At 47.7% G+C, this 24,283-nt stretch overlaps 2 protein-coding genes across 2 annotated transcripts; one reads left to right on the top strand and one right to left on the bottom strand.

The window, feature by feature from the left end:
- Window positions 1-1,226: 1,226 nt before the first annotated feature.
- On the top strand, window positions 1,227-14,001 carry LOC135915061 (uncharacterized). The gene is made up of 4 exons (XM_070529380.1): window positions 1,227-3,840; window positions 7,398-7,533; window positions 12,506-13,064; window positions 13,774-14,001. Exons 1-4 carry the CDS (start codon window positions 1,998-2,000, stop codon window positions 13,999-14,001), a joined length of 2,766 nt encoding a protein of 921 aa, XP_070385481.1. The 5' UTR covers window positions 1,227-1,997.
- Window positions 14,002-15,950: 1,949 nt separating this feature from the next.
- Window positions 15,951-22,318, bottom strand: LOC135915043 (uncharacterized). The gene is made up of 3 exons (XM_065448020.2): window positions 22,233-22,318; window positions 20,699-20,993; window positions 15,951-19,023 (listed from the first exon to the last, which is right to left on the bottom strand). The coding sequence occupies exons 1-3, from the start codon at window positions 22,316-22,318 to the stop codon at window positions 18,610-18,612; spliced, it is 795 nt and encodes a 264-aa protein (XP_065304092.2). The 3' UTR covers window positions 15,951-18,609.
- Window positions 22,319-24,283: the final 1,965 nt, after the last annotated feature.

Here is a 24,283-nt window from a genome sequence, read left to right on the forward strand (position 1 = left end):
ACCAACACATCCTAGGTGAGATATCCTAGCTAAATCTTGGCAGCAGATTTTTTAACTTTACTAAATCCTTTCTTGGTGAACGCATGGCGTTTATCAGAGTTAGTATGGTTACTGAAGGGCCTTTACCTCTAGGTTGTCTCGGCACATCCCAGGGATCGGTGCTGTCATCCCTACTCTTTATAATCATTACGAACAGGCTGTCCGAGAGGTTGGTTGGCATCCCGGATGTCCGGCATGCCATCTATGCGGACGACATCACCACCTGAGTCCCCGGAGAGTGGCTAGCCAGATTAGAGGAAAGCCTACAAGAAGCTGTTAACATCACAGAGGATTTTCTCACTAGCGCGGGGTTCACGCTCTCTCCCACAAAGTCAGAGCTACTATTTTACAGGAAAGTGAGAAAAGGAGGCAAAACTAAAGAATTAGCACCACTGGACTCGCTTCCTATACAGATACAAACTAAAGTAAGCAACTGCATACCCAGAGTTGATTCTGTTAAAAATCTTAGGGCTAACTATTAATTCCAAAGGGCATTGTAAGGTCGCTCTGATTGTTCGGGTTCTTAAGTCTCACGAATCGGCCTCGTGCTTTGTGTATAGAGAGGGGGTTCACTTCCCCCCATGTCAGCGGGGCGACAGTTGCTGTGTTATGTGGGGTCACAGGCAACGCGCGGGGTTGGGTGACGCGTCGCGGCAGGTGCCAGGCGGGCGTGTGCCGATTCCTGGAAGTCAGTATTGTGCGCACGATGTTGGCAGTCCGCCGACGGGTCACACAGACCAGCCTTGAAACGAACCGCTGTACAAAAGGTATTGTGGGTCTGGCGCCCGAGTCCCTGACTAATTGGAGGCACCGCCGAGGTTAAGAAGGACTTAGCAACTCTGACTCCGTGCCGCATGCAGTGAGCATGGACCTAACCCTCTACGCGTCCGGAACGTAATCGCCAGCCTTGTTGTTGGGTGCGACTGCCTGCGTGGTGTCGAAGACCAGCTTACCGTGCACGCTGTAGGAATGCGGTGCACACGTAAAGAGTGCATTCGCACGACGGCGTCTTGGAAACACGCACTCAAAGAACTTTGTCTTGTAGACAATAAGTTTGAAGGACAAGGAGTGTCATCCGTCTCCCAGACGGCCAAATTTTGAGTACAGCGGCACTTCGTGGTGCCGGTGCCCCTGCTTCCGAGACATTTGCAGCCTAGACGCCGTTGGGATTTGAAACGGTCTAGCGATAACTTGTTCGGGCCTGGCGTGTTTTGCTGAGCCGGTCACTCACTACGGAGAAATGAGAGGGCAACGGAGTTTTGGCGAAGAAGGAAAAGAGCTTTGTTTTCCAATATGTTTATTTTTAAGAGTAAGCCCATCCCTGTGGGTTGTGGCTTAACAAACGGTTGACTCTGATTGGCAACTGAACCTGTGGGACGGGCCAACGGCCCTACCGCCTTTTTTTCTTTGTATATTTGGGCTATAAAAATCGGGACGACATGCTGTCCCTCAGACTTGGCTGAAATCAGGATTGCTGATAGATCAGTGAGCCTCCGTACTATGTACGTTAAAACGAGTCTGGGCTCTAACAGTCATTGAGACAGTAGAAGAGTGAGACTTTGTTTCTCAATTGTTCAAGTTTGTAATGTATTTGTTTTACCTGCCATGTATATAGAAAAGTTCTCGTATAAATATTTCTTGTACATCTGATCTCATCGTTTCCTGCCTGCGTTTGATCAACAACTGCCGATCATCATCCGAGAAGCTTCAAGTTCCAACGGTGAAGCGAGGACGGAGAACGAACGAAACTTTACTGGCGCAGCACGACAGGATCGGCAAGCCCCACAACGAGCAACGAGCAGCGAGCCAGGCGCAAGGAATCAGAGGGCCACCAGCGAATTCCGCAAGGGTTGCAATTCATCTGGACAAGGACGTCAGGCGGCGCCCCCAGCAGCAACGGGTGAGCGGGATTCCTTGCGTTTTGTCTAGCTTGGCATGGCTGTTGTTCAGTGGGGTTAATGGTGTTCACGCGCAGAACAGCGAATGCGAGTGAGGCTAACGTAAACATTGATACGGCATCTGAACAAAGAGAGGGTCAGAGACGGCAGGAACTACAACGCATCGGAGAGACCGAGTCTGAGACGTCGGATACTGAAATGGATAGTGAGACGCAAGGAGCTTCGCAGGCTCCGAGCACGACAGATCCAGAGGCCATGGCGGTGAGACGCCTGGAGCTGGAGCTGGAAAAGGTGCGCCTACAGCTAGAGTGCGAGCGCATTGCTCTACGGAGAGTGGAGCTCGAGCAGTCGAGCAGGCCGCCTTCGGAGTCGGAAGGAAGCGATCGGCGCGGTGCCATCACGGATGGAATAGCACAATGTGCTAAAGTGCTTAAGGCATACCGGTTGCCGTGTGACGCTGACGTTCCGATATGGTTTGATGAGGTCGAAAAGTTGTTTACATCTTTTCAAGTACCGGCACATAGCCGGGTACATTTGATCATGCCTGCGCTGGCCGAGCGGGTCCGTTATCTGTTGCGTGGCCTTAATGACGAGGAATGTACAGATTATGAGACTGTAAAGAAGGCAGTATTGGATGAACTTAAGCTCACGCCAGCTAAATACTTGGAGAGGTTTGAGAAGGCATCTAAACGAAAGGAGGAAACTTGGGCTCAGTTCGCGTCCCGCGCTAGAACCTATTTGGCCTATTACCTTCAGTCTCGCACTGCAAACACCAAAGAAGCTATGACGGAGCTTATGGTCGCTGACCGTATGAAAGCTAGTCTAAGCTCAGAAGCCCTAGAATATGTTCTTTTGCGGGAAGGCGAAGATTGGTTTAAGCCAGTGGAGGTGGAAAAAGTACTCGAGACTTTCGAGCAAGCTAAAGGGAAAGGACGAGCAACTAAGCCAGCCGCAACAGCCTCATTGCCGCAGCGCGCAAAACTAGCTGGCCCGCAGAGGACAAATTTAAGATGCCACGTGTGTCATATACAGGGTCACCTAGCCAGAGACTGCCCAAAAGCTTCAGATAAAGAACCGCAGGGGAAGCCACCGACTGTGCAAAAACAAAGGGTACAGAAGGTTGCTGTTGTAAGTGAAGAACCTCCACCAGAGCAAGAAAGGGTGCTAAGCGCTAGAGTACATGTCGTAGCTCAAAATGCTAGCTCGGGGAGGTCGAAGCTGGACCTAATCCCTATCATGTGCGGGGATATAGCAACGGAAGCTGTGTTGGACACAGGTAGTGAGATAACGGTAGTCCGTAAAAGTATGTTGCCCATCGATTTACAGGAGCCATCACGAACAGTAAGACTTGAGTCGGCATTCGGAAACACCATTCGAGCTAAGCTAGCTACGCTGCCCGTAGGCATGCATCGCTCGGGGGCTGTGATACAACCGCAGAGGATCGATCTGGTGTGCGCGGTTACCGACGAACTTGCAAACGGGGTTGACTGCCTGCTGTCAAAGGAAGATTGGGAACTACTACGGGCGCAGGAAAAAGAGGAGTTTGGAGAGGAAAATATTCCGCGGGCAGGGGTCCGATCAGTCGAAATGGTCGATAACACTGAGCCGGACTGCGGTCTAAGTTTCGAAGAAACGACAGAGAAAATGCCTAAGTTGCAAGAGAATAGTTTCATACAAGATGTCACTGGGGTGCCCAGTCAGCGGGAGCTAGAACTAGCCGAGAGTGTAGCTGAGTTGACAGGCACCGAGTGCCAGAGCAAATATGATCTAGTTTACACTAGGAGGGCACGGACTAAAGAATTTAATGTCGGGGACCAAGTACTCCTCTTTGACACAGGTTGGGCAACCAAGATAGCTGCCATAGAAGGTCTTGTGCCACCTCACACAAAGAAAGAGTTGCGAAGTCTGTTGGGGCTTTGTGGGCATTATCGGGACTATGTCTCAAACTACGCCGACGTGGCGAGCCCGCTTACAGCTTTGACAAGGCGAGGGATTCCTAATTCAATTCCATGGTCGGAAGAAGCGCAGTGCGCGTTCGAAAGTCTGAAATTAGCTCTCTGTCAGGCTGTCGCCATGAACACGCCTGAGCCTCATCAGCCGTACTGGCTATTCACTGATGCGTCAGCGACGGCGGCCGGTGCCTGTTTAGCTCAAATGTCAGCGGAAGGAGAAGAAAAGCCGATCGCTTTTGCTAGCCACCGCTTTAACCCGACACAGGCGCGCTGGTCGACTATAGAGAGAGAAGCCTTTGCCATTATTTGGGCACTCAAGAAATTTGACTACTGGCTTTTCGGAGCAGTGGTGAATGTTGTCTCTGATCATAACCCACTGTCATATTTGACAACCAGCACCCCGCAGGGGGCCAAGTTAGCAAGATGGGCGCTTTCACTACAGCGCTACAATGTAACGGTGCGTCACCGGAAAGGAACATGTAACGCCAATGCTGATGCATTGTCAAGGCTCTCGAATCGTTCATGGGAGCCAATCGAGTAAAGAGCAGAAAAGAAAGGATAGACAGAAACAGCCATGCCAGCCGGGACAGGCGTGAATGTTCCCGTTCACCCGAAGGATGTGTGCGTGGGACAGTTCAGCCTTGGTGGAACTTTCTGTGGCTGCTGTCGTCTATGTGTGTGATGGTTATAAGACTATGGACATACTATGTATATAACCTGCATATGTTACTTTGCTGCTGTTGTGCCGTGCAGTGCGTTGGAGTGTTCCTGTACATACATGAGTGTTTCTTTTGCATGCTCACTGTCATGAATGTGTTGAGCTTTCGCCCTTTTCTTTTGTCGCTGTGAGAAAATTGTTTTTTCTCCGTGGTCCGTTCAGTTAATTTTCCTGTTCCTTACGGACTCCGCAGCACCCATGTTGGGCTGCGTATGTCAATTTTCTTTGACGACGGAACCTTCAGAGCCTAAATCTTACGATACAGCGCCCTTTGGCTCTTGTAGTATAGCTGGGAACATTGTAAGCCCAGTATACTCTTTAGGAGGGACGTGTAAGGTCGCTCTGATTGTTCGGGTTCTTAAGTCTCACGAATCGGCCTCGTGCTTTGTGTATAGAGAGGGGGTTCACTTCCCCCCATGTCAGCGGGGCGACAGTTGCTGTGTTATGTGGGGTCACAGGCAACGCGCGGGGTTGGGTGACGCGTCGCGGCAGGTGCCAGGCGGGCGTGTGCCGATTCCTGGAAGTCAGTATTGTGCGCACGATGTTGGCAGTCCGCCGACGGGTCACACAGATCAGCCTTGAAACGAACCGCTGTACAAAAGGTATTGTGGGTCTGGCGCCCGAGTCCCTGACTAATTGGAGGCACCGCCGAGGTTAAGAAGGACTTAGCAACTCTGACTCCGTGCCGCATGCAGTGAGCATGGACCTAACCCTCTACGCGTCCGGAACGTAATCGCCAGCCTTGTTGTTGGGTGCGACTGCCTGCGTGGTGTCGAAGACCAGCTTACCGTGCACGCTGTAGGAATGCGGTGCACACGTAAAGAGTGCATTCGCACGACGGCGTCTTGGAAACACGCACTCAAAGAACTTTGTCTTGTAGACAATAAGTTTGAAGGACAAGGAGTGTCATCCGTCTCCCAGACGGCCAAATTTTGAGTACAGCGGCACTTCGTGGTGCCGGTGCCCCTGCTTCCGAGACATTTGCAGCCTAGACGCCGTTGGGATTTGAAACGGTCTAGCGATAACTTGTTCGGGCCTGGCGTGTTTTGCTGAGCCGGTCACTCACTACGGAGAAATGAGAGGGCAACGGAGTTTTGGCGAAGAAGGAAAAGAGCTTTGTTTTCCAATATGTTTATTTTTAAGAGTAAGCCCATCCCTGTGGGTTGTGGCTTAACAAACGGTTGACTCTGATTGGCAACTGAACCTGTGGGACGGGCCAACGGCCCTACCGCCTTTTTTTCTTTGTATATTTGGGCTATAAAAATCGGGACGACATGCTGTCCCTCAGACTTGGCTGAAATCAGGATTGCTGATAGATCAGTGAGCCTCCGTACTATGTACGTTAAAACGAGTCTGGGCTCTAACAGTCATTGAGACAGTAGAAGAGTGAGACTTTGTTTCTCAATTGTTCAAGTTTGTAATGTATTTGTTTTACCTGCCATGTATATAGAAAAGTTCTCGTATAAATATTTCTTGTACATCTGATCTCATCGTTTCCTGCCTGCGTTTGATCAACCACTGCCGATCATCATCCGAGAAGCTTCAAGTTCCAACGGTGAAGCGAGGACGGAGAACGAACGAAACTTTACTGGCATGATAGAGAAGATCTGAGTAGTCAAGCAGGACAGGCAAACAGTGTGCTAAAACTCATTGCTAAGGTAACTAGCTGAAGGAAAGGAGTGAAGGAGGACAATCACATCCGGGCCTTTCAGGCGTTATTTCTAAGTCACGTATATTATACTGCACCTTATTTAGAATGGACCCGAGCTGAAACAGCTAAGCTTGGCTCTCTCATTCAAACGGGACTTAAAAGGGCCATTGGACTGCCACAGTCTGCTAGCACGGAATAGCTGTTGGCCGTGGGAATCCGCAATACTATTGATGAGATTATTGAAGCACACTGCATAGCTCAAATCACTCGGCTCTCTGTCACTAAACCTGGCCTTAAAATCCTGGAGGGGGCCGGCATTCAACCCCGGTATAGCCCCGAACCCATTAAATCTCTCAGAAAAGATACCAGGTCTCACTTCGTAACAGGCCCTGTACCCCGTAACATTCATCCTGTGTATAACGTGGGCCGGAGGAACGCACGTACGAGCAAGGGCAATCCTACAAAATTTAGATCAACACAAGTTAGATGCGCTTTTTGTCGACGCAGCACAGTATCCTACAGGGAAAAAAAAATTCTCCATAACAGTGGCGGACGGAGAGCGAAAAATTATTAACGCAGCTTCTGCAAGGGTCAGAACGTCCCATGTAGCTATTAATAGTCGTAAGAAGCCAGCCTTTATATACTCGGATTCACGCTCGGCCATCCGCTCCTTCTTGTCCGGATTCGTAGCGGAAACAACAAGTAAGATCCTTCGGGTTCAGGACTTCACTATCAGAAGTGAAGAGCAGGGATATCACCACGTTTCTTGGTTCCATGCCCACTTAAGCGACATCACTGGACCGAATGGGATTAACCCGAATGAGGCTCCTCTTAGGTTTGCGCGTGACCTCACGAACTGCGCAGCCGAACCTGGGGCCTCAGAATTCCCATAGATTTAGGAAAAGATCCGCTCTATAGATATAATGAGATTACCACTCATTAAAAGCGTATCCGTAGAACCTTCCCTGTGCCACACCCCAAGCTTTACAGGGCCCAGGTCTGTGCGCTTAGAATGCTGCAGACTAGATCTTGCCCTACTCCGCGCTTAATGCACTTAATTGATCAGGAAAACTCATAGGAATGCCGCAATTGCGGATACGAATGTTGTAATTTTGAACACATGCTCTGGCTGTGCCCAGCCTTAGAGGCCTCTTCACTTCAAATCAAGGACTCCTGGGAATCCGCCCTCAAGTGTCGAGAACATCTACAACAACTCCAGGCCATCCAGAAGGCCCATGATGTTGCGGTGGGTCTCGGCCTGCCAGTCCTTTCAAGGTGAAGCCATCGACTTATCCCGAGTCCCCCCGGACGTAAGCTCTTCAGGACCTCAATAAAGTTCTCGTCATGTCATGTCGTGTATTAGCTTAACTAAGTATATTATCAGAGGAGGCTCGCAAAGCAACATACAATACATGACCTAACCGCGGCGGCGATTACGACTTGAGTGACATCTTAATTTCTATTGTATTACACATCCTCAGAGACTCTGGTCCTCTCCCTGAAAAATAAATTGCGGTTTTACGTGCGAAATCCAGGATCTGACTATGAGGCACGCCGTAGCGGGGGAAACGGGAAATTTGGACCAGCTGGGGTTCTTTAACGTGCTCCTAAAATCTAAACACACGGGTGTTTTCTCATTTCGCCCCCACCGAAATGCGGCCACCATGGCACGGATTTCATCCCGCGACCTCGCGCTTAGCAGGCCAACACCATAGCCATTTAGCAACCGCGGTGGGCGTCCTCTCTATGTAGAAAAAATTTACAGATCTAGTCTGGTTGGCGGCTTGTCTTTTAACGTTTTGTGATTTTGCTCTCCACAAGCGATTAAGTGGCCGTGGACGGATGTTGCGATAATCTGTGACGTCATAGGGAACTGGTGCAAAGACTCAAACTTAGTGTCGCCCTTCTTTCCCCTTTACATCGTCATATTGTTCACGAAGGCTCAACTTTCGGTAAATGTTAAGCGCCTTCTACTTGAGGGGCCGAATTCACAAAGTTTTTCGTTTGTAAGGGATGTTCGCGATCTGTTGGCAGCCTTCGCTAAAGATATGTGCAGCACCTAGCTTCGTAATTGACCAGAATTTGCGCTTAGAAACAATTATAGAGTAACAGCTTTGTGTTTAACGTGGGCTCAGAAATATACTTTACTTATTATTTTGCTTTAGGACACTCAATATTTTCTTCTAAGACCATTTAAAAAAGAGTGAACACTGGACAGCGTTCACTCGTTCTATTTTAGCAATTCCATATGGCAAAATTTTGATGGACGTTTGCCAGACCAAATGCACAATTGTCCCAACGTCGACGTGGTACAAGAGGACTTAGCCAGTGAAAGTACAACACAAGAATGCATTTCACCATAACTGTCGAGCTTGATGCGATTACCTTTCACAGAATGCAGCGACACACTGCAATGACCCCGCTGAATCGCGTCATGCCAGCCCCTTACTGCAGCCGGTCTCCTCTCTCGTAAAGACAAGGACGAAAGGAAGACGTGACACACACATAGGCGCTTACTTGCAACAATCTTTATTTCGAGCAAAGGACCCACGCATATATACAACTATATAGCGCCTGTGTGTCACGTCTTCCTTTCGTCCTGGTCTTTTCACGCGCTATAAGCCTCACGGCTTCTAATGAATATGTCGCTACCCGCGGTCATTCGTGGGGCACAGCTGAAGCGTCGGGCTTCTGTGCTTGAGGAAACCGTGTGATGCGTGTTCGATTCCACCCAGCGTCAGATAAATTTTAAAGGATATTAAGTTGAAGAGCAGACTAAAGAGGAGACAGACAGACGGACGGACGGACGTACAGACAGACAGACAGACGGACGGACGGACGGACGGACGGACGGACGGACGGACGGACGGACCGACCGACCGACCGACCGACCTACAGACAGACAGACAGACAGACAGACAGACAGACAGACAGACAGACAGACAGACAGACAGACAGACAGACAGACAGACAGACAGACAGACAGACAGACAGACAGACAGACAGACAGACAGACAGACAGACAGACAGACAGACAGACAGACAGACAGACAGACAGACAGACAGACAGACAGACAGACAGACAGACAGACAGACAGACAGACAGACAGACAGACAGACAGACAGACAGACAGACAGACAGACAGACAGACAGACAGACAGACAGACAGACAGACAGACAGACAGACAGACAGACAGACAGACAGACAGACAGACAGACAGACAGACAGACAGACAGACAGACAGACAGACAGACAGACAGACAGACAGACAGACAGACAGACAGACAGACAGACAGACAGACAGACAGACAGACAGACAGACAGACAGACAGACAGACAGACAGACAGACAGACAGACAGACAGACAGACAGACAGACAGACAGACAGACAGACAGACAGACAGACAGACAGACAGACAGACAGACAGACAGACAGACAGACGGACGGACGGACGGACGGACGGACGGACGGACGGACGGACGGACGGACGGACGGACGGACGGACGGACGGACGTACAGACAGACGGACAGACGGACGGACGGACGGACGGACGGACCGACCGACCGACCGACCGACCGACCGACAGACAGACAGACAGACAGACAGACAGACAGACAGACAGACAGACAGACAGACAGACAGACAGACAGACAGACAGACAGACAGACAGACAGACAGACAGACAGACATTTACAAAGTGACTGAAGTAGGATAAATATGCTAATCGAATCGCATTACAACGCGCAGAAACAACGTAGTGCTGGAATCTAAATTATACGAAGCTTGTTTGAGTTAACGAGGTGGCAGAAGCAGTGGATGACACGAGCACAGCATCGTAGCCTGCATCTGTTACTTGTCTGTGTAACGAAGACTAAGACGATGTATGATGCTTTAATGGTAGAAGGAAGCATGCATACTGATGGGAGGTGTATGCACAGAGGTGTGTGACACATATCTAAATACAATAAAGGCTTCGTACCCCGCGTAATCACAGTGGCAAATCCATTATTTGGCGGCTGGCCAAGAATGGGCGCGTACACGGTGGCACACACCCAGTGTCGCATGCCCCAGTGTCGAAGTTGTCTGTTCGGGCAAGTTCGACCCAGTGAGCCAACTTGTGTACTAGGCCAGACAGCAGCCCGCCGCAGATTGCCTATTCGGGCACATAATCAGAGGCCCAAGTTATCTAGTCGGCAGGTCAGTCGAGGATGAAAAGGAAGGAAGGAAAGGTAGGGAGGTCAACCAGATGCACGTCCGGTTTAGCCAGCACGTACCCAGGGGTCCAAGCTGGGCCACTGGGTTTGGCGAGGGCCAACGCCAAACCATGGAGAACAGGTAAACAGAGCTATGCTTTAGAAACCCACCAAGAATCATTTGGTGTTAGAGGCTGCGATGTTCTACCAAGCATTGCTCACATTATTAAATCCGTTCAGCAAACTAGATCGCAATGTAAAACTGGATGCGCATTCACAAAGTTTCTCGGGCTGAATTCAGAAAACTTTTCGTCGCTAAGTGCTTTTTGCCATTGTCCGGCCGCTTTCGCTAATAACGTCTGACATCGCGATTGACTGGAATTCCCTCTTACGAACACTTATACCGTCAGTGCTTTTCGTAACTATGGGCACTAGTTCTTACAAATTGTTTGTTGCATGTAAATGCATTCGCTAACGACTAAGTCACTATAATCCGATTCGCTGACATCTGTTCTTGTGAAACTGCAGCCCATGCAGTAAAAGCTTTGCAAATGCGAAGACGCTACCTTAATTCGCGAAGCCTTCATTCATAAGAATGAAAAGCTGCCCCCGCACTATCGCTGATAATAAGTCGGCTGTCACGGGGACAGTACAGCGCATTTTTGCCAGGACGACTCTATAGCCTGCTCCAGCGGAGCGCTGGCGTGCGCGCTGCATTTTAAATACGGGCACACTTTCGCAAGCATGGCTGCAGGGTAATTTTGATAAATTCGATATAACAGCGAAGACACGTGCCAGTCGTTGAAAACAGCTTGTATGAGCGAAGAACCCGGCGAATGCAGTTTAGAATTTCTTACACGAATGTGTACAGCATGAGTGAGTGAGTGAGTGAGTGAGTGAGTGAGTGAGTGAGTGAGTGAGTGAGTGAGTGAGTGAGTGAGTGAGTGAGTGAGTGAGTGAGTGAGTGAGTGAGTGAGAAAACGAACGAGCGAGCGAACGAATGAATAACCATGTTTATTTGAGTTCTAAATAAATAAAAGGAAAACAAAAGTAATAATTATAAGGGCCTCAGTGCTTAAGGTAAATGCATTACTATAAAAAATTACTTCTTAACCCAGGGAGTCATAGGTAGAGAGGCTTCCTGTTCGTTATGCGTCTGTCTTAATAGTTGTCGTCGCCTGAAGCACGGAAATGCAGTCCTTTGGATGGTCGGAAGCCTTTGTTGGACTTAGGCTTGGCCTTCCCACAAAATCAGTTCGTTTTAACCACTCAATGAAGTGATGGAATGAAGTGAAATTGAACTTGCAAAAATGGTAGCAATGGGTTCAAGTCAAGAGCAGCATTACACGTCCGGAGGGCGCCCAAGGTAGACGAGATAATGATGAGAAAAAAAATCGATAAGAAAACGAAAGAGAGAGCGAACGTTGCCACGAGATTGAGTGTGTGTCGCAAAAGAAAGAAAAGCAAACGAAACAGAAAGGAACAAAATAATCAATCGGAATGCATTTCTTTTGCTGAGTACGGCTGCAAGCTGTGCAAATCCGGCGTTCAGGGAACAACACCTTGTTCTGGTTGGCGGTTTGACGGTTGCGCCCCATCCGCCCCGTCACTGTGCAACATCAGAAAGATAGCATAGTGTGGTCGAGCCTGCGCTTTCTTTTGTAACTCGCGTTGTTGAATAATGCAATCGAAAGGAAGAAAAAAGAAAATGGCACCTCACGGGCTCACTAAAAACACATGAGTAAACTTACTAAGCTATCGAAGAGACTGGGGCTCTCCCTACCAAATTTCTTTCTGTCCCATATCACTTTCTAAGTTATTGTATTTCCCCCTTCTTTTTGTCAGATATTCATTGATGTGAGTTTACTATGATAAACGTCGGTCACTAAGAGCAGAGTGTTTGTGGTATACGGACTTGCGTGGATACTTCATCAACGATGACGGTGGACGCGCTGGAGACAGCTACATTCACAAGAAATACGAGCAACACGTAAATCGAAAACGCCAAAGGTATTCGTAATATCAGGATACTTATGGCACCGGCAATCAGATCGCATGCTCGGGACGTTCTCGGAGGCGCACGGCCCTCAGACTCGCGTCGTGCCTCGCCTCGGCAAACCACCGCCCTCAGGCCGAACCGCCAAGCCCCGAGCGGCCACACTGCCAGATGCTGCGCTTTTCCCCGTCTCCTCGTTCTCGCTGTGGCACTTCAAGCCATCGCTCGCCTAGCCTCAGGCTCGCGCGTGCGTCGGCAAGAGGGGTTCTTCTGCAGCGGAGACAAGTTCGCCACGGGTCTCCTGCGGACCATCATCAGCGCCAACGTGGAAGTGATCCGGAGGGCGGAGCCGATTAAGCTCGGCGACGCCGACCACCTGGGCCTGCTGTGGCTGAGGAACGGTCGCGCCTACAACGTGCACACGGTGCGACCGTTCGGGCTCATCGAGAGCGACTGCGACAGCGACGATCTCTGGATCAGGGTGGTGATTCCGCTGGCGTTGGACGCGCCAGAGTTCCACTTCGACTGGGAGGCGCCCGGTGCCCTGATGGGCGGCCTGTTCGTGCTCTCGTACGAGAAGATGGCCGCCAACGTCACCATCGAAGTTCCCAAGGTATACGTGCGGATCGCGAGCGAAAATACAGAGAGCCTGTAACAGCTGGCGCGAAACATTAATTAATTAATTAATTAGTGTTAGCCACCTGGGGGTTCTTCAGCGTGCACCTATATCTAGCAAAACAAAGGCATCCTCTTCGGATCAGTGTGCAACCATGATTATTACTGTCACGTGATGACGGATGATGATTATTGCATTCGCGATGCATACGTTCGTGGAAAAACCGTGTGGCTGGCTTGATCTGGATTACTGCAGCCAAAAAAAAAGTACCAATGGTGTGAAGTTAAGAGATGACTAGCTGGGGCTAGCGGTTATACTCAGCTGCACAGCTTTTGCGAGTACCGAGCCTATACTGTACTTACAGCATAAGTTCGGTATATAGTCGTAGAAGCATATGTTATTTAGTGCTGCCTTACGAACGACTTCCATGACACTTTATCAAAATGTTTAGCAGCCTGGTGGGTTTTGCTGATGAAATTCAATCTGGCTCATTGTTGGCCGGCACCCAACACTATGCAGTCACAATGCACCAACTTTCAGAGCATGTCTCTTCTGGAGCCTTTTCAGAACGCCATCTAAATGCGTAGCTCTTACCCCTTTGAAACAAACTCCTATACTTCTCCGACCACGGGTGACTCCAATCCATAATGTAAGCCTTAACCACTAGGAATTCAATAAAACGCACCTCTCTATTTTCTCACTGCAGTTCAAGTTGCGCGGCCAGGCGCGCTCTCGCTTAATCGATTACCGAACGGTGGCGAGCCAGGGCCTGGCGTTCGGCAAACCGGGCATCACGGGCGGCTTCTCAGCGGTGCTGGCGACGCTCTTCACGGCGCTCAATTCTGTCTCCCCCAACGTGGTGGCCGACTTGCTCGACATCCTGATCCGCAGGCTGCTGCAGCGCTTCATCCAGACCGTGTCCCTACCCTTCTAGGGGCGCCGTCCCTCGAGGCCTATACGTTTAGACGATTTGCGGAGTGTTTTTTTCTCGCGGCGTTTTAAGTATAATAAACTTGTATGTATGTATGTATGTATGTATGTATGTATGTATGTATGTATGTATGTATGTATGTATGTATGTATGTATGTATGTATGTATGTATGTATGTATGTATGTATGTATGTATGTATGTATGTATGTATGTATGTATGTATGTATGTATGTATGTATGTATGTATGTATGTATGTATGTATGTATGTATGTATGTATGTATGTATGTATGTATGTATGTATGTATGTATGCTATTGCATGTATGTCTACTACTACTACTACTACTGCGCTGTGAGAACTGCAGTGTGTGTGGGACCTCCAGAACGGCAGGGAAGCTCTGGAAACAGTCGGAGATGGTACTCAGTTCTTGAGCATACCGTAGTTGACGCAACAAACGAAGCATGCTCGTGCGACACGGAAATCGTAATACAGGCATCACAGTATGGTAGCACGAGACCTGAAAAAAGCTAATATAGGCAATACAGCTGGGTAACACCCGCCATGGTTGCTTAGTGGCTTTGGCGTTTCGCTGCAAAGCACGAAGTCATGGGATCGAATACCGGCCGCGGCGCCTGCATTTCGATGGTAGAGAAATGCAAAAACTCTTGCGTAGAGTTTTTTAAGTGCACGTTAGAGTTAGTTCCTCCCCTACGGTGTGCCTCAGAATCATATTGTGGTTTTGGCATGTAAATCCCAATAATTTATTATTTAGCTGGGCAATAATGACAAGGTGATGGTGCATTTCGTTACTGTAGCCAGCTCTATATGAGCTAGGAAATGACCCGAACGGGCTCGTTTTTCAAGCTTTGGTACAGGAAGGGGGCATGCTGCGACTTAACATAGGTGTCCGAGCTGAAGTACCTATAAGGCCGAATCAGTGCTCGGTGGGTTTCCAGCCGAGCGTTGTAAGCATTTCGTTCAGTATGTACTTCTGCATAGAATATTTGAACAAGTCCCACAGTTTGGGCTTTGCGAAGAATTGCGTCGAACATAACGTAGGTTCAAAACGTTCCCCGGCCAATGAAAGAAAATGCGTATAGAAAGATTGCTTAAAGAAACCTTACGTATGGATCCGTGGTTTTCAGTAGCTTTCAGGAGTTTGTCAGGTGCCATTGGAATTATATAGAATATTTTCAGTGCTGAGGTGTTCGTCTCAAAGTACGTCACGTGAGGGTCTCTAAGGGTATAGAGGTGACGGTGGCTCATTACCGCATTTCCCAGTAAATGAATCAAGGTAACTGAAGTGCCACTGGACATTGAGCCTTCTTCCTGTTTTTATTGTTACTTTTTTAGCTTCGTGAGTGCGATGAACCAACAATGCAAATACAAGATGCAGCTCAAGTACTGCTTCATCTCGCCGACACAGTCAAGCCTAACCTGCACATCCTCCTGAATTAATCGTAAAGCGTACGAATTTAGGCTCGCTTTGCGAGTTTACGAATGCTTCATCAGGTTTTACGAAATATAAATTCTGTTCGTGAAAGAGATTCACTTGAAAGGCTCCAAAATGTCCGTTGGAATTTTTTTGAGGTGAAAGGTCGCCAAAGGGGTACTTGCTTCGAACACGCTCCTGAAGCATGCGAAATCGGCAATAGCGAATTTCCTGGTAAGGTCACTGTGACCTAAAAATAATGTGTATATCGTTAATCTTTGTTCTAAGTTATCTGCCATGCTTGTGTGTTGCATCTAAATGTAAGTATGTAAACGATTGTTAATGAAGAAAGTATGTATCCCTCAGACGGCACGTGCTCAGAGCAAGGTAAAAAAAGAAATATGTGCAACTACCTCTCACCCCCCCCCCTTACCTCCCGCCCCCCAAAAAAGGAAAACACGCTTCTTGGACAATGTTTAGAAATCTGTCATTTTATTGGGTATTTTTTGTCCGCAAGAGTACGTTTTAGTCACCGGGTTGTTGCAGAGCAGAAATACTGCAGAAGTATACTACTGCGGCCTCCATATTTTCTTTTCTTAAGCGCAAAATGTATTGGGCTATTATACCTAGCGAAGCCAGGAAGCAAAGAGTCTTCGTTTGTTACTTCACGTCCGTATTTACAGAGGAAGACCATTCAAATATACCAACCCCCCATCGAACTCGATTGTACATACATGGCCCCCATCAACATAACAACCACTGGTGTTGCTGAGCTGATCAACAACCTCAAGATGTCAACTTCTTCCGGCATGGACGGTATAAATTCAAAAATCTTAAAATATACTGTAGTTTCCTCTAGCACAGTCCTTTCCTGCTTGTTTCAACAGTCCCTCTCAACAGGGGAAGTTCCGTATGACTGGAAGGTCGCTAAAGTTATACCTTTCTTTAAATCTGGCGATAAAAGCGCTGTTAACAATTACCGCCCAATATCACTAACAAGCGTTCCCGGTAAGTTACTAGAACACATAATCTTTTCAAACATAGCAAATCACTTGGAAACTAACAAGTTCTTATTTAAACATCAGCATGGATTCAGAAAAGGACTATCATGTGAAACGCAACTATTCGAATTGACTACAGATATTTTCCTAAACATGGATAAGGGCATACAAACAGATTCCATCTTCATAGACTTCGCTAAGGCTTTCGATCGTGTTGCTCATTGCCGTCTCATAGCTAAACTCTCATGCTTAAATATCGATTCCCTAACAGTATCTTGGATAAGAAATTTCTTGTCATTCCGTAAGCAATTCACCGTCGTCGATAACTTTATTTCCAGTATCAGCGATGTGACATCTGGTGTCCCACAAGGAAGCGTACTCGGACCATTACTTTTTCTGATCTATATTAACGACCTGCCATCCGAAATAACGTCATCCATTCGCTTGTTCGCAGACGATTGTGTGATCTATCGTGAAATCTGCTCAACTTCCGATCACGTCGCTCTCCAACGAGATCTTGACCGTATTACTAACTGGTGCTCTTCTTGGCAAATGACTCTAAACACTGATAAATGCAAACTAATAACATTCACCCGCAAAAAGACATTTTCCGCTTTCGATTACTCACTTGATAACAACCCCGTCACACGCACCAACTCATACAAGTACCTTGGCATTCTCCTTACACCTAACCTGTCATGGTCTGCGCACATCGAAAAAATAACTGCTAAAGCTTCACGTACGCTCGGCTATCTTAAACGCAACCTTCGTGATGCTCCTGTCCTCACCAGACAAATCGCTTATCAGACTTTTGTAAGGTCACAACTGGAATTCGCAGCCCCTATCTGGTCACCTCGCCAAGCTTACCTAATCGCATCTCTCGAATCGATCCAAAACCGCGCCGCCCGCTTCATTGTCAGAGACTACCACAGCGACTCTAGCGTGACTAGCATTAAGTCATCTTTATCTCTCTCATCTTTTGAATCACGAAGAACCATAGCATTGCTTTGTCTATTTAACAAGATAATCCATAGCACGCACCCGTCCACTCTGCCGCTCACTCGTCCATCTCGTACATCTCGGCGTTTACATAATCATCTCAGTTTCCAGCGTATCTTTGGCCGAATAAATGCTTTCAATTCTTCCGCATTACCACGTGCCATTCAACATTGGAATAACCTACCAAATGACATAGTTGACATTCTTGACCCAGTATCCTTCAAAGCACGCTTATGCATATTATTTCCATAATTCGTCACAACTAAACCATACTGCGCACCTAAGCAAATACTTGTAGCGAAGTTGTATAGGTTTTTCTTTTTGTTTTGTTTGAATGTTTGTTTTGAATTGCTTTAACACTATTACAGACTTGTTCTTTCACCTTCACCTCCTACCATTTGTACAATCTCTTGGTACTTTTTTTGTTACTTCACACAGTCGTTTGTTTCATTTATCCCGTTATTTATATTGTTAGATATTTGTTCTTTCATGTTTACTCGCTAACAATGTATAATTTCTTTTTACTCCTGTTTTTGGTAATTCCCTGTATCCTCCCCTCACGCAATACTCCTTCGGGAGCCTGTGAGGTAAATGAATAAATAAGTAAACACCGGAGAAGCCTATAGAGTGAGTGCAAATTATACGCGCTGTTGCTGCTCTACATAAACAAAGGGGCATGGTTAGTAGGTAACAGACTATACAGGAGGGCGCTGCCAATAAAATTCGCGGCGTCTTTCCTGAGTTTCCTTGTTTCTAATTTCTCTGTGAGTATGTGCTCTCCACCTGTGTTGTTCGTCTGGGTGATTATGTGCCGACTACAGCGCATCAAGATAGCTCTTTTCAGAAACTTTAGTCAAAGAAGAATTAACAAACAAAAGCACCCCACAAATATAGCGCCAACGCTCATCCTTGATATTTTATTTGGAACTGCCCCAAGCGGAACCAGTGCCGTCATAATGTAATGATTCCTTCTGCTCGATTCTATGTCACTCTTATCATCCACCGTTCACGGCCGGCTGATCGATCCCGTTGATGACGTGGGCCGCTGAAGGAGCGCGAAAAGGAAGGACCGTTGGAATAGAATTGTTATATTAACTGTCCTATAAATAGCTTTGGAGAACTACTCTACTGCGCTCCTTCTTTTCTCTCTTTCGACGTGTCCTCCCTTCTTCGAGGTTCAAAAAGGAATCGGCGTGGTTGCGACGTAGTTCCTCAATATGCGAGTCAGTATGATCTCGAACAACCGCGTCTGCACAGATGGTATCAGCTGTTGCAGTAGCGCCAGCAGAGAAGTCAGTGCCGTCGTGGCCGGAGGCATCCCCGTGAACTCGAGCCGAAGGTTGTGTGCTCTGCGAACCGTGGCGAAAGGAACCCACGGCTCGGCGTTGTCGCCGCTGTTTTTCACTTTTGGCGTGACGAGGCCAATGTCGACGTCGAGCGAGTCAACCCTGACGGTCAGCTGACCACCGGCAAGCGCGGTAGTGCCGAAGGGGGCCGATAGGTCGAACACGACGTACGGCTTTTCCAGGTTCAGTCTGAACACCAGGTTCATGGTCGTCTCGTTGCACTCGCTGGTGAACGTGTCACGGATCTGCGCACACAGAGGGTGGGCGCGCTTGTTTCTTGTTTTTTTTTTAATTGCAAGTAAACCGTTTCAGCACTGCACGACCCACTACCGCGATGCATTGCGTCGAGAGTGCACACACGGCGTTGTGCACGCGATAAACAGTAGCAAGTTGGGCGTGTCGGTATACAAATACCTCTTTAGTTACAGTATAGTGCCCAAAGTTACAATGCGAACAAGACACACGGGAACATTCCTTATTTTTGTTTCGTTTGGTCGCGATCACGCTGATGGTGCGCATGAGCAGTTTCCACAGCGCTCATTATCCGGCACCTCCTTGGGAGCAGCGCGCATGACTGAAACGAACTGCGTGTCGCGCTCTATTATTCTACTTCATGCTTCGATCTCATGCTGCGACCCCGCCGAATCCTTTACATCTACAGCAGCTCTCTATCAAGTGGCGCTTGACACCATCATTAAAATATTTAGTCTTGTGATGATCTGTAGTATACAGCGGGCGCAAAATTTTAGTAAGCCAGGGTGTTTTATGAAAGAACGCAACCACATGTCTGTCAAAAAAGCATGAACGAATTGCAAAGCTAAATGATACTTGCGTTTGTAGCTCTTTTCTATTGAGTTAATCTCAGGTCAAGATAAGTTACAGAACGCTGCGTCATTAACCACCTTATTCCTCAGTTTTCATCATCATCATCTCTCTCTCTCTCTCTCTTTCTGCTCACATCATGGCCCATTTTTTCTTGACTCGGTAATTTCAGTAAAGCAAATTTGCTTCACGCAGTGAGCTAACGCAAGTAGCTCGGGGTCCTTTTGCACGTTGTAAACAAGAGGGTTTCCCTAGGGTACACTGCGGTCGTACCTTTCGGCAGCGTCATTGGTTTCTATTTATCCTGCACCCATCGGCGGGTTACATTGTCCCACCGCAGCGCTTGTAGTGGCGGCAGCTGACGAATTCTGCAGGTTTGCTGCCTTAAATCTTATTGAGCTCTCCTCAATAATACGGAAACCTTTGTTCGCCTGCGCCCAATTGGAAAGCCGGCTTTTGTCTACAGGCACGATATTTGAAAACAGATGTTGACGTTCGTCGGCCTACAGGGCTCCGAAGACGTTCTCGCGTTTTTTTTTTTAATAGATCCACGATCCTTTGCGACCGCCTTTGATCACACGAAATCGTTCTTGTGGTCGCATGTGTTTAAGAAAGCTTCTATTCCTCATCTTTGTGTTCGCTCTTTCCCCTTACCCTGTGTCGCGTGAGCCAAACCAGACCCTTTCCCTGTTAACCTCCCTATCTAAATATCTTCGTATACTCTATCTCTCTCTCTCTCTCTCTCTCTCTACAAATTTGTTTCCCAGTACCGAAATTTTCCCTTCGACATTACAGCACGTCGCGTAGTGTGGGCATCAACTAGAAGAAACGCATTCGTGATATATGCGCAGTGTTGGGGTCGTCACGTGCACAAGCAAGTGATGCGTGCTTGACTTGAGGCTGCACCCTGACAAACTACAGACATGAAACGCCCCTATTTGTCATTGTGAACAGACTTGTCGTCATAGCGAGCACGTGCGCGTAGTGAGCACAGCATCGTGGAGAGAGCTACGTTACGTCCTATGCGTTATGTCCCTGCAGCATGCGCCGACTCGCGCCCAGTTGCTTCGCATGCGTCAGGGAGAAAAAAAACGAGACCTTGATGGTGTGTAGGTTGTAGACGCGCCCGTTTCTCAGCCACACGAGACCCAGGTTCTCGCTGTCGCCGACGCGCAGCGGTGCGGTGGCCCGCAGAACTTCGCGGTTCACCTCCATCACGTTGGACATCAGCTGAGTGAAGCTGTTGTCGCTGCGGCAGATGAAACGCCACTGTCGACGCACCCGTCGCAGGGGCCGCTGTTCCGCCACGCCTTGGTCCGACGTAGAAGAAGAAGCGGCGGCGACCCCTGTGTAAGCGTGAGGCTCGGTAAGGATATTGCTGCGCTGATCAGACCTACGGAAATGTGCCAAAATGCGTGTGACTCGCTTTGACAACCAATGTCAGGCTCTCCAGTGTGCCTTGAATAGATTGGATGACAGGTCATTGACAGAAGCGAAGATCTTGGGAGCCTGGCCTCACAGTTCATTAGCCCAGAAAGCAGTTCGAGCGCTTCTGCACTACCTGAAGGAAGCAGACATGAGTGCTCGACTATAGACATCCTACACCTAACTTTGTGCATGTGAAAGTGCGGTACAGACTCATGCTTTCTCTCTCTCTCTCTCTCTCTCTCTTTCACTCCCCATTCCCCTCCCCACGTGTAGGCTAGCAAAGTGGACTCTGTCTGGTTAACCTCCCGGCCTTTCCTTCTTCCCTTCTCTCTCTCTCTCTCTCTCTCTGCGTGTGACCTTGTTGTGCTGGTATAGCGTGCTTCCCAGTGCTCCAACGTGCTAATAGTAACGCGTGAGAACCGTGCACTTAGATTTAGTTGCACGTTAAGGAACCCCAGGTGGTCAAAATGTCCGAAGTCCTCCACTACGGCGTTCCTCACAATCAGAGAGTAGTTTTGGCACGTAAAACCCTGTAATTTTTTTTAGAAGGGATTAAACATATTCAATATGGAATTATTGCGCGCGGCAATTTCGCGTGTATTTTCAGGTTTCTTTGCCGCTCGGAAAACCACTTTTATGTAGCACGTATTGAGCAAGAGAAAGCTGGGTCGGGAGATTTTTGTATGTTGCTCTTCAATTTTCTCATTAACACTTTTAATCCAATCATAATATCTTATTATTCTGATGAAATAAGTTGATTAATAAATTAATACTAATTATGTAATAAGGTAGAATACAATAAATTATCAAAGTATTGCCAAAGCGTAGGCAAACAACATTACCTTAGTTCTGTCCAGCTAAGTGGCATTCGCATATTTTTAATTCTTGGTGCATGATAGTTGGGACACCCTGTATATAAAGCGCAATTTACCGATTACGCCCAAGTCGCCTTCGTTAGTTTGAATTGTTCATCACGGGATATAAAAATCTTGGGCATAGGGGGTCCTGTTTTACAAGGATTATCTAGTGTCGATTCCGTCGGGTGATATATGAAAGCGTCGTAGCCCCTTTGGCCGGTCCAAGGGCCCTATAAACTGGGGGCCGAATTCACAAGGAGTTTCTTTCGTGAGTGCTGTTTGTCATTGGCCAGTCGCCTTCGCTGATAATATGTATAGCCACGGGATTGGCCGAAATTTTGTCTTACGAACAATTTTTGCTTAGGAGGATTTTGGGGATTTGGACGTAGAACTTGCAGCGCTTAGAAGGGGCATCCACCTTTAGCTGGGGCATACCTTGCGGTCTCGGTAAAAGTACATTTTGCACGCTGGATGCTAGAAGTCCGGCACAGATGAACTGCTCTTTTGGCGCACTCTAGTAGATTTGAACAAGACAAATGTCAGGGGTAAACAGACGCTGATATCTTTGACAATTTTACCACGCAGTCAAAAGTTTAACTGAGAGATAAGAAGCACCGTGTCCATCTTTATGCATCTCGATTAAAATCAATTTAGCAGATACCAGGCAACGCGTCTTTTACGAGTCAATTTTTTTGCGTTTCACCTCCCCCCCCCCTCCCTCCCTCCCTTTTGTTTTTGTTCATTCAGCAAATCAACTACGGCATCGCAAACCCGAAAAAAAAAAAGAAGGGTCAGCGCTTTGTACTTACCGATCACGCACCTTCCAAATACCAAAAGAAGTGACAACAGAATGAGAAATTCGCTAAACGAACGAACCATAACAAAGTGCGCATACTTCACTTCATAGCAGTCCCAACGAGATATATCTACGAGGGGAACCACGGCGATCCAGGAGGGACGCACGCCTTATGTTCGAACGAAAGCAGCGGTCTTCACGTGAAAAGCTTTACGAAGACTTTTGCCAATTAGCAGGTGATTAACATTTTGCTTGCTCCTGAAAAACGCATTTAAATGCATTTGCGATGTAACTTAATAAAAAAAACTGCCCCGCTTGCAAGGCAGTAACGGCTCATACGTCCCCCGGAAGGCAAGCGTGTACTCAGGCGGCCGCTAATATAATTCTCCTTAGAAACCACCATCGGGCGTTTTGGCGCTCAATCGTTTAAGTGAATTAAGTGCCTCGGAGGCCGTCGAGTAATTATGGCCGAGGTCACGCCGCTCGGATCGTGGAGGCGGGGAGAGATGGCACGAAGAAATTGCATCCGTAGTTAGCGCTTGACTCGTGGATGTAAAAATTTTCGGGCAAATTCAACGTTCGATGAAGGGAGGTTGCTCTCGTGCAGACCTCTGGTAAGCTTGCTATATTAATTTCTTTGGAGTCGGTATATATATATATATATATATATATATATATATATATATATATATATATAAGCAAGCCTTTATCTCAGTTTTGCCCCAATTAACGGCTCGAAAATGTAACCTGCCTTTTTTTTAAACATGTAAAACAATTCTTTGTAAAGAAAAAGGCTGTAGCCTCTACCGTATTCCCGTCTTTTACTATATAAGAGGCAACAAGGCCTACATACACAAGGGAAATATTTCTGATTGATACTGAAGTAAAGAGCCATTATGTATTATACTCATCTTCGGTCACGAAATTATTAAGTCTGACTTCTAATACGAACTTCACGGTTGTGAGCCTTCGAGGCTATTCCTCTTCCTTTTTACGATTCTCCCAGTGAGCCCGCGGTTCGAAGCCAGAATGTGCGTTTCGTTCTCTTCGTTTCGTAAACAGGCGTGCCGCAAAACTTCGACGGATACGCGTGTTGTAAACGAACGGCCCCCGAATGACGTCATATCCCGGCGTGCCGGATGTGATAGCGGCTCCTGAGCGGGGCGGAGACTTTTTGTATGCTTAATAAAGTGAACTGAGCGATGAATTTGAAGCCGGATGTGTCGGAGGTGGGACTGTTACTTCCGCTACTCACGTTTACTTCGGATAGCCGTCACCTCAAGCTCCATTTGCACGATAATATATGGTGAAAATCTGTTAAGCGGGATGTGCATTATTACGTTTAGGTGTTTAGCATTTTGTTTTTGTTCGTTGTGGTTCGTGGTGGCTAGTTACCAATGAATTCTCTTGACGGATAGTTTGTAGCTAAGTCGCCTTCAATTTTGGTCTGAGAACTCGCGCGGGCTGGACGCAGTCTATGTATACTCGTATGTTTAAAGAGCTCCAAAGTGACAAAACGTCATTATCCTGCAGTGGAAGGTGCTTTGATCGCGTCCACAACGTTTTGTTTGATTTTTACTCAACGGGCTTCAACGTCTCTAA

Source organism: Dermacentor albipictus, chromosome 1 (assembly GCF_038994185.2).
Source record: "Dermacentor albipictus isolate Rhodes 1998 colony chromosome 1, USDA_Dalb.pri_finalv2, whole genome shotgun sequence".
In the NCBI taxonomy this organism is placed as follows: Eukaryota; Metazoa; Arthropoda; class Arachnida; order Ixodida; family Ixodidae; genus Dermacentor; species Dermacentor albipictus.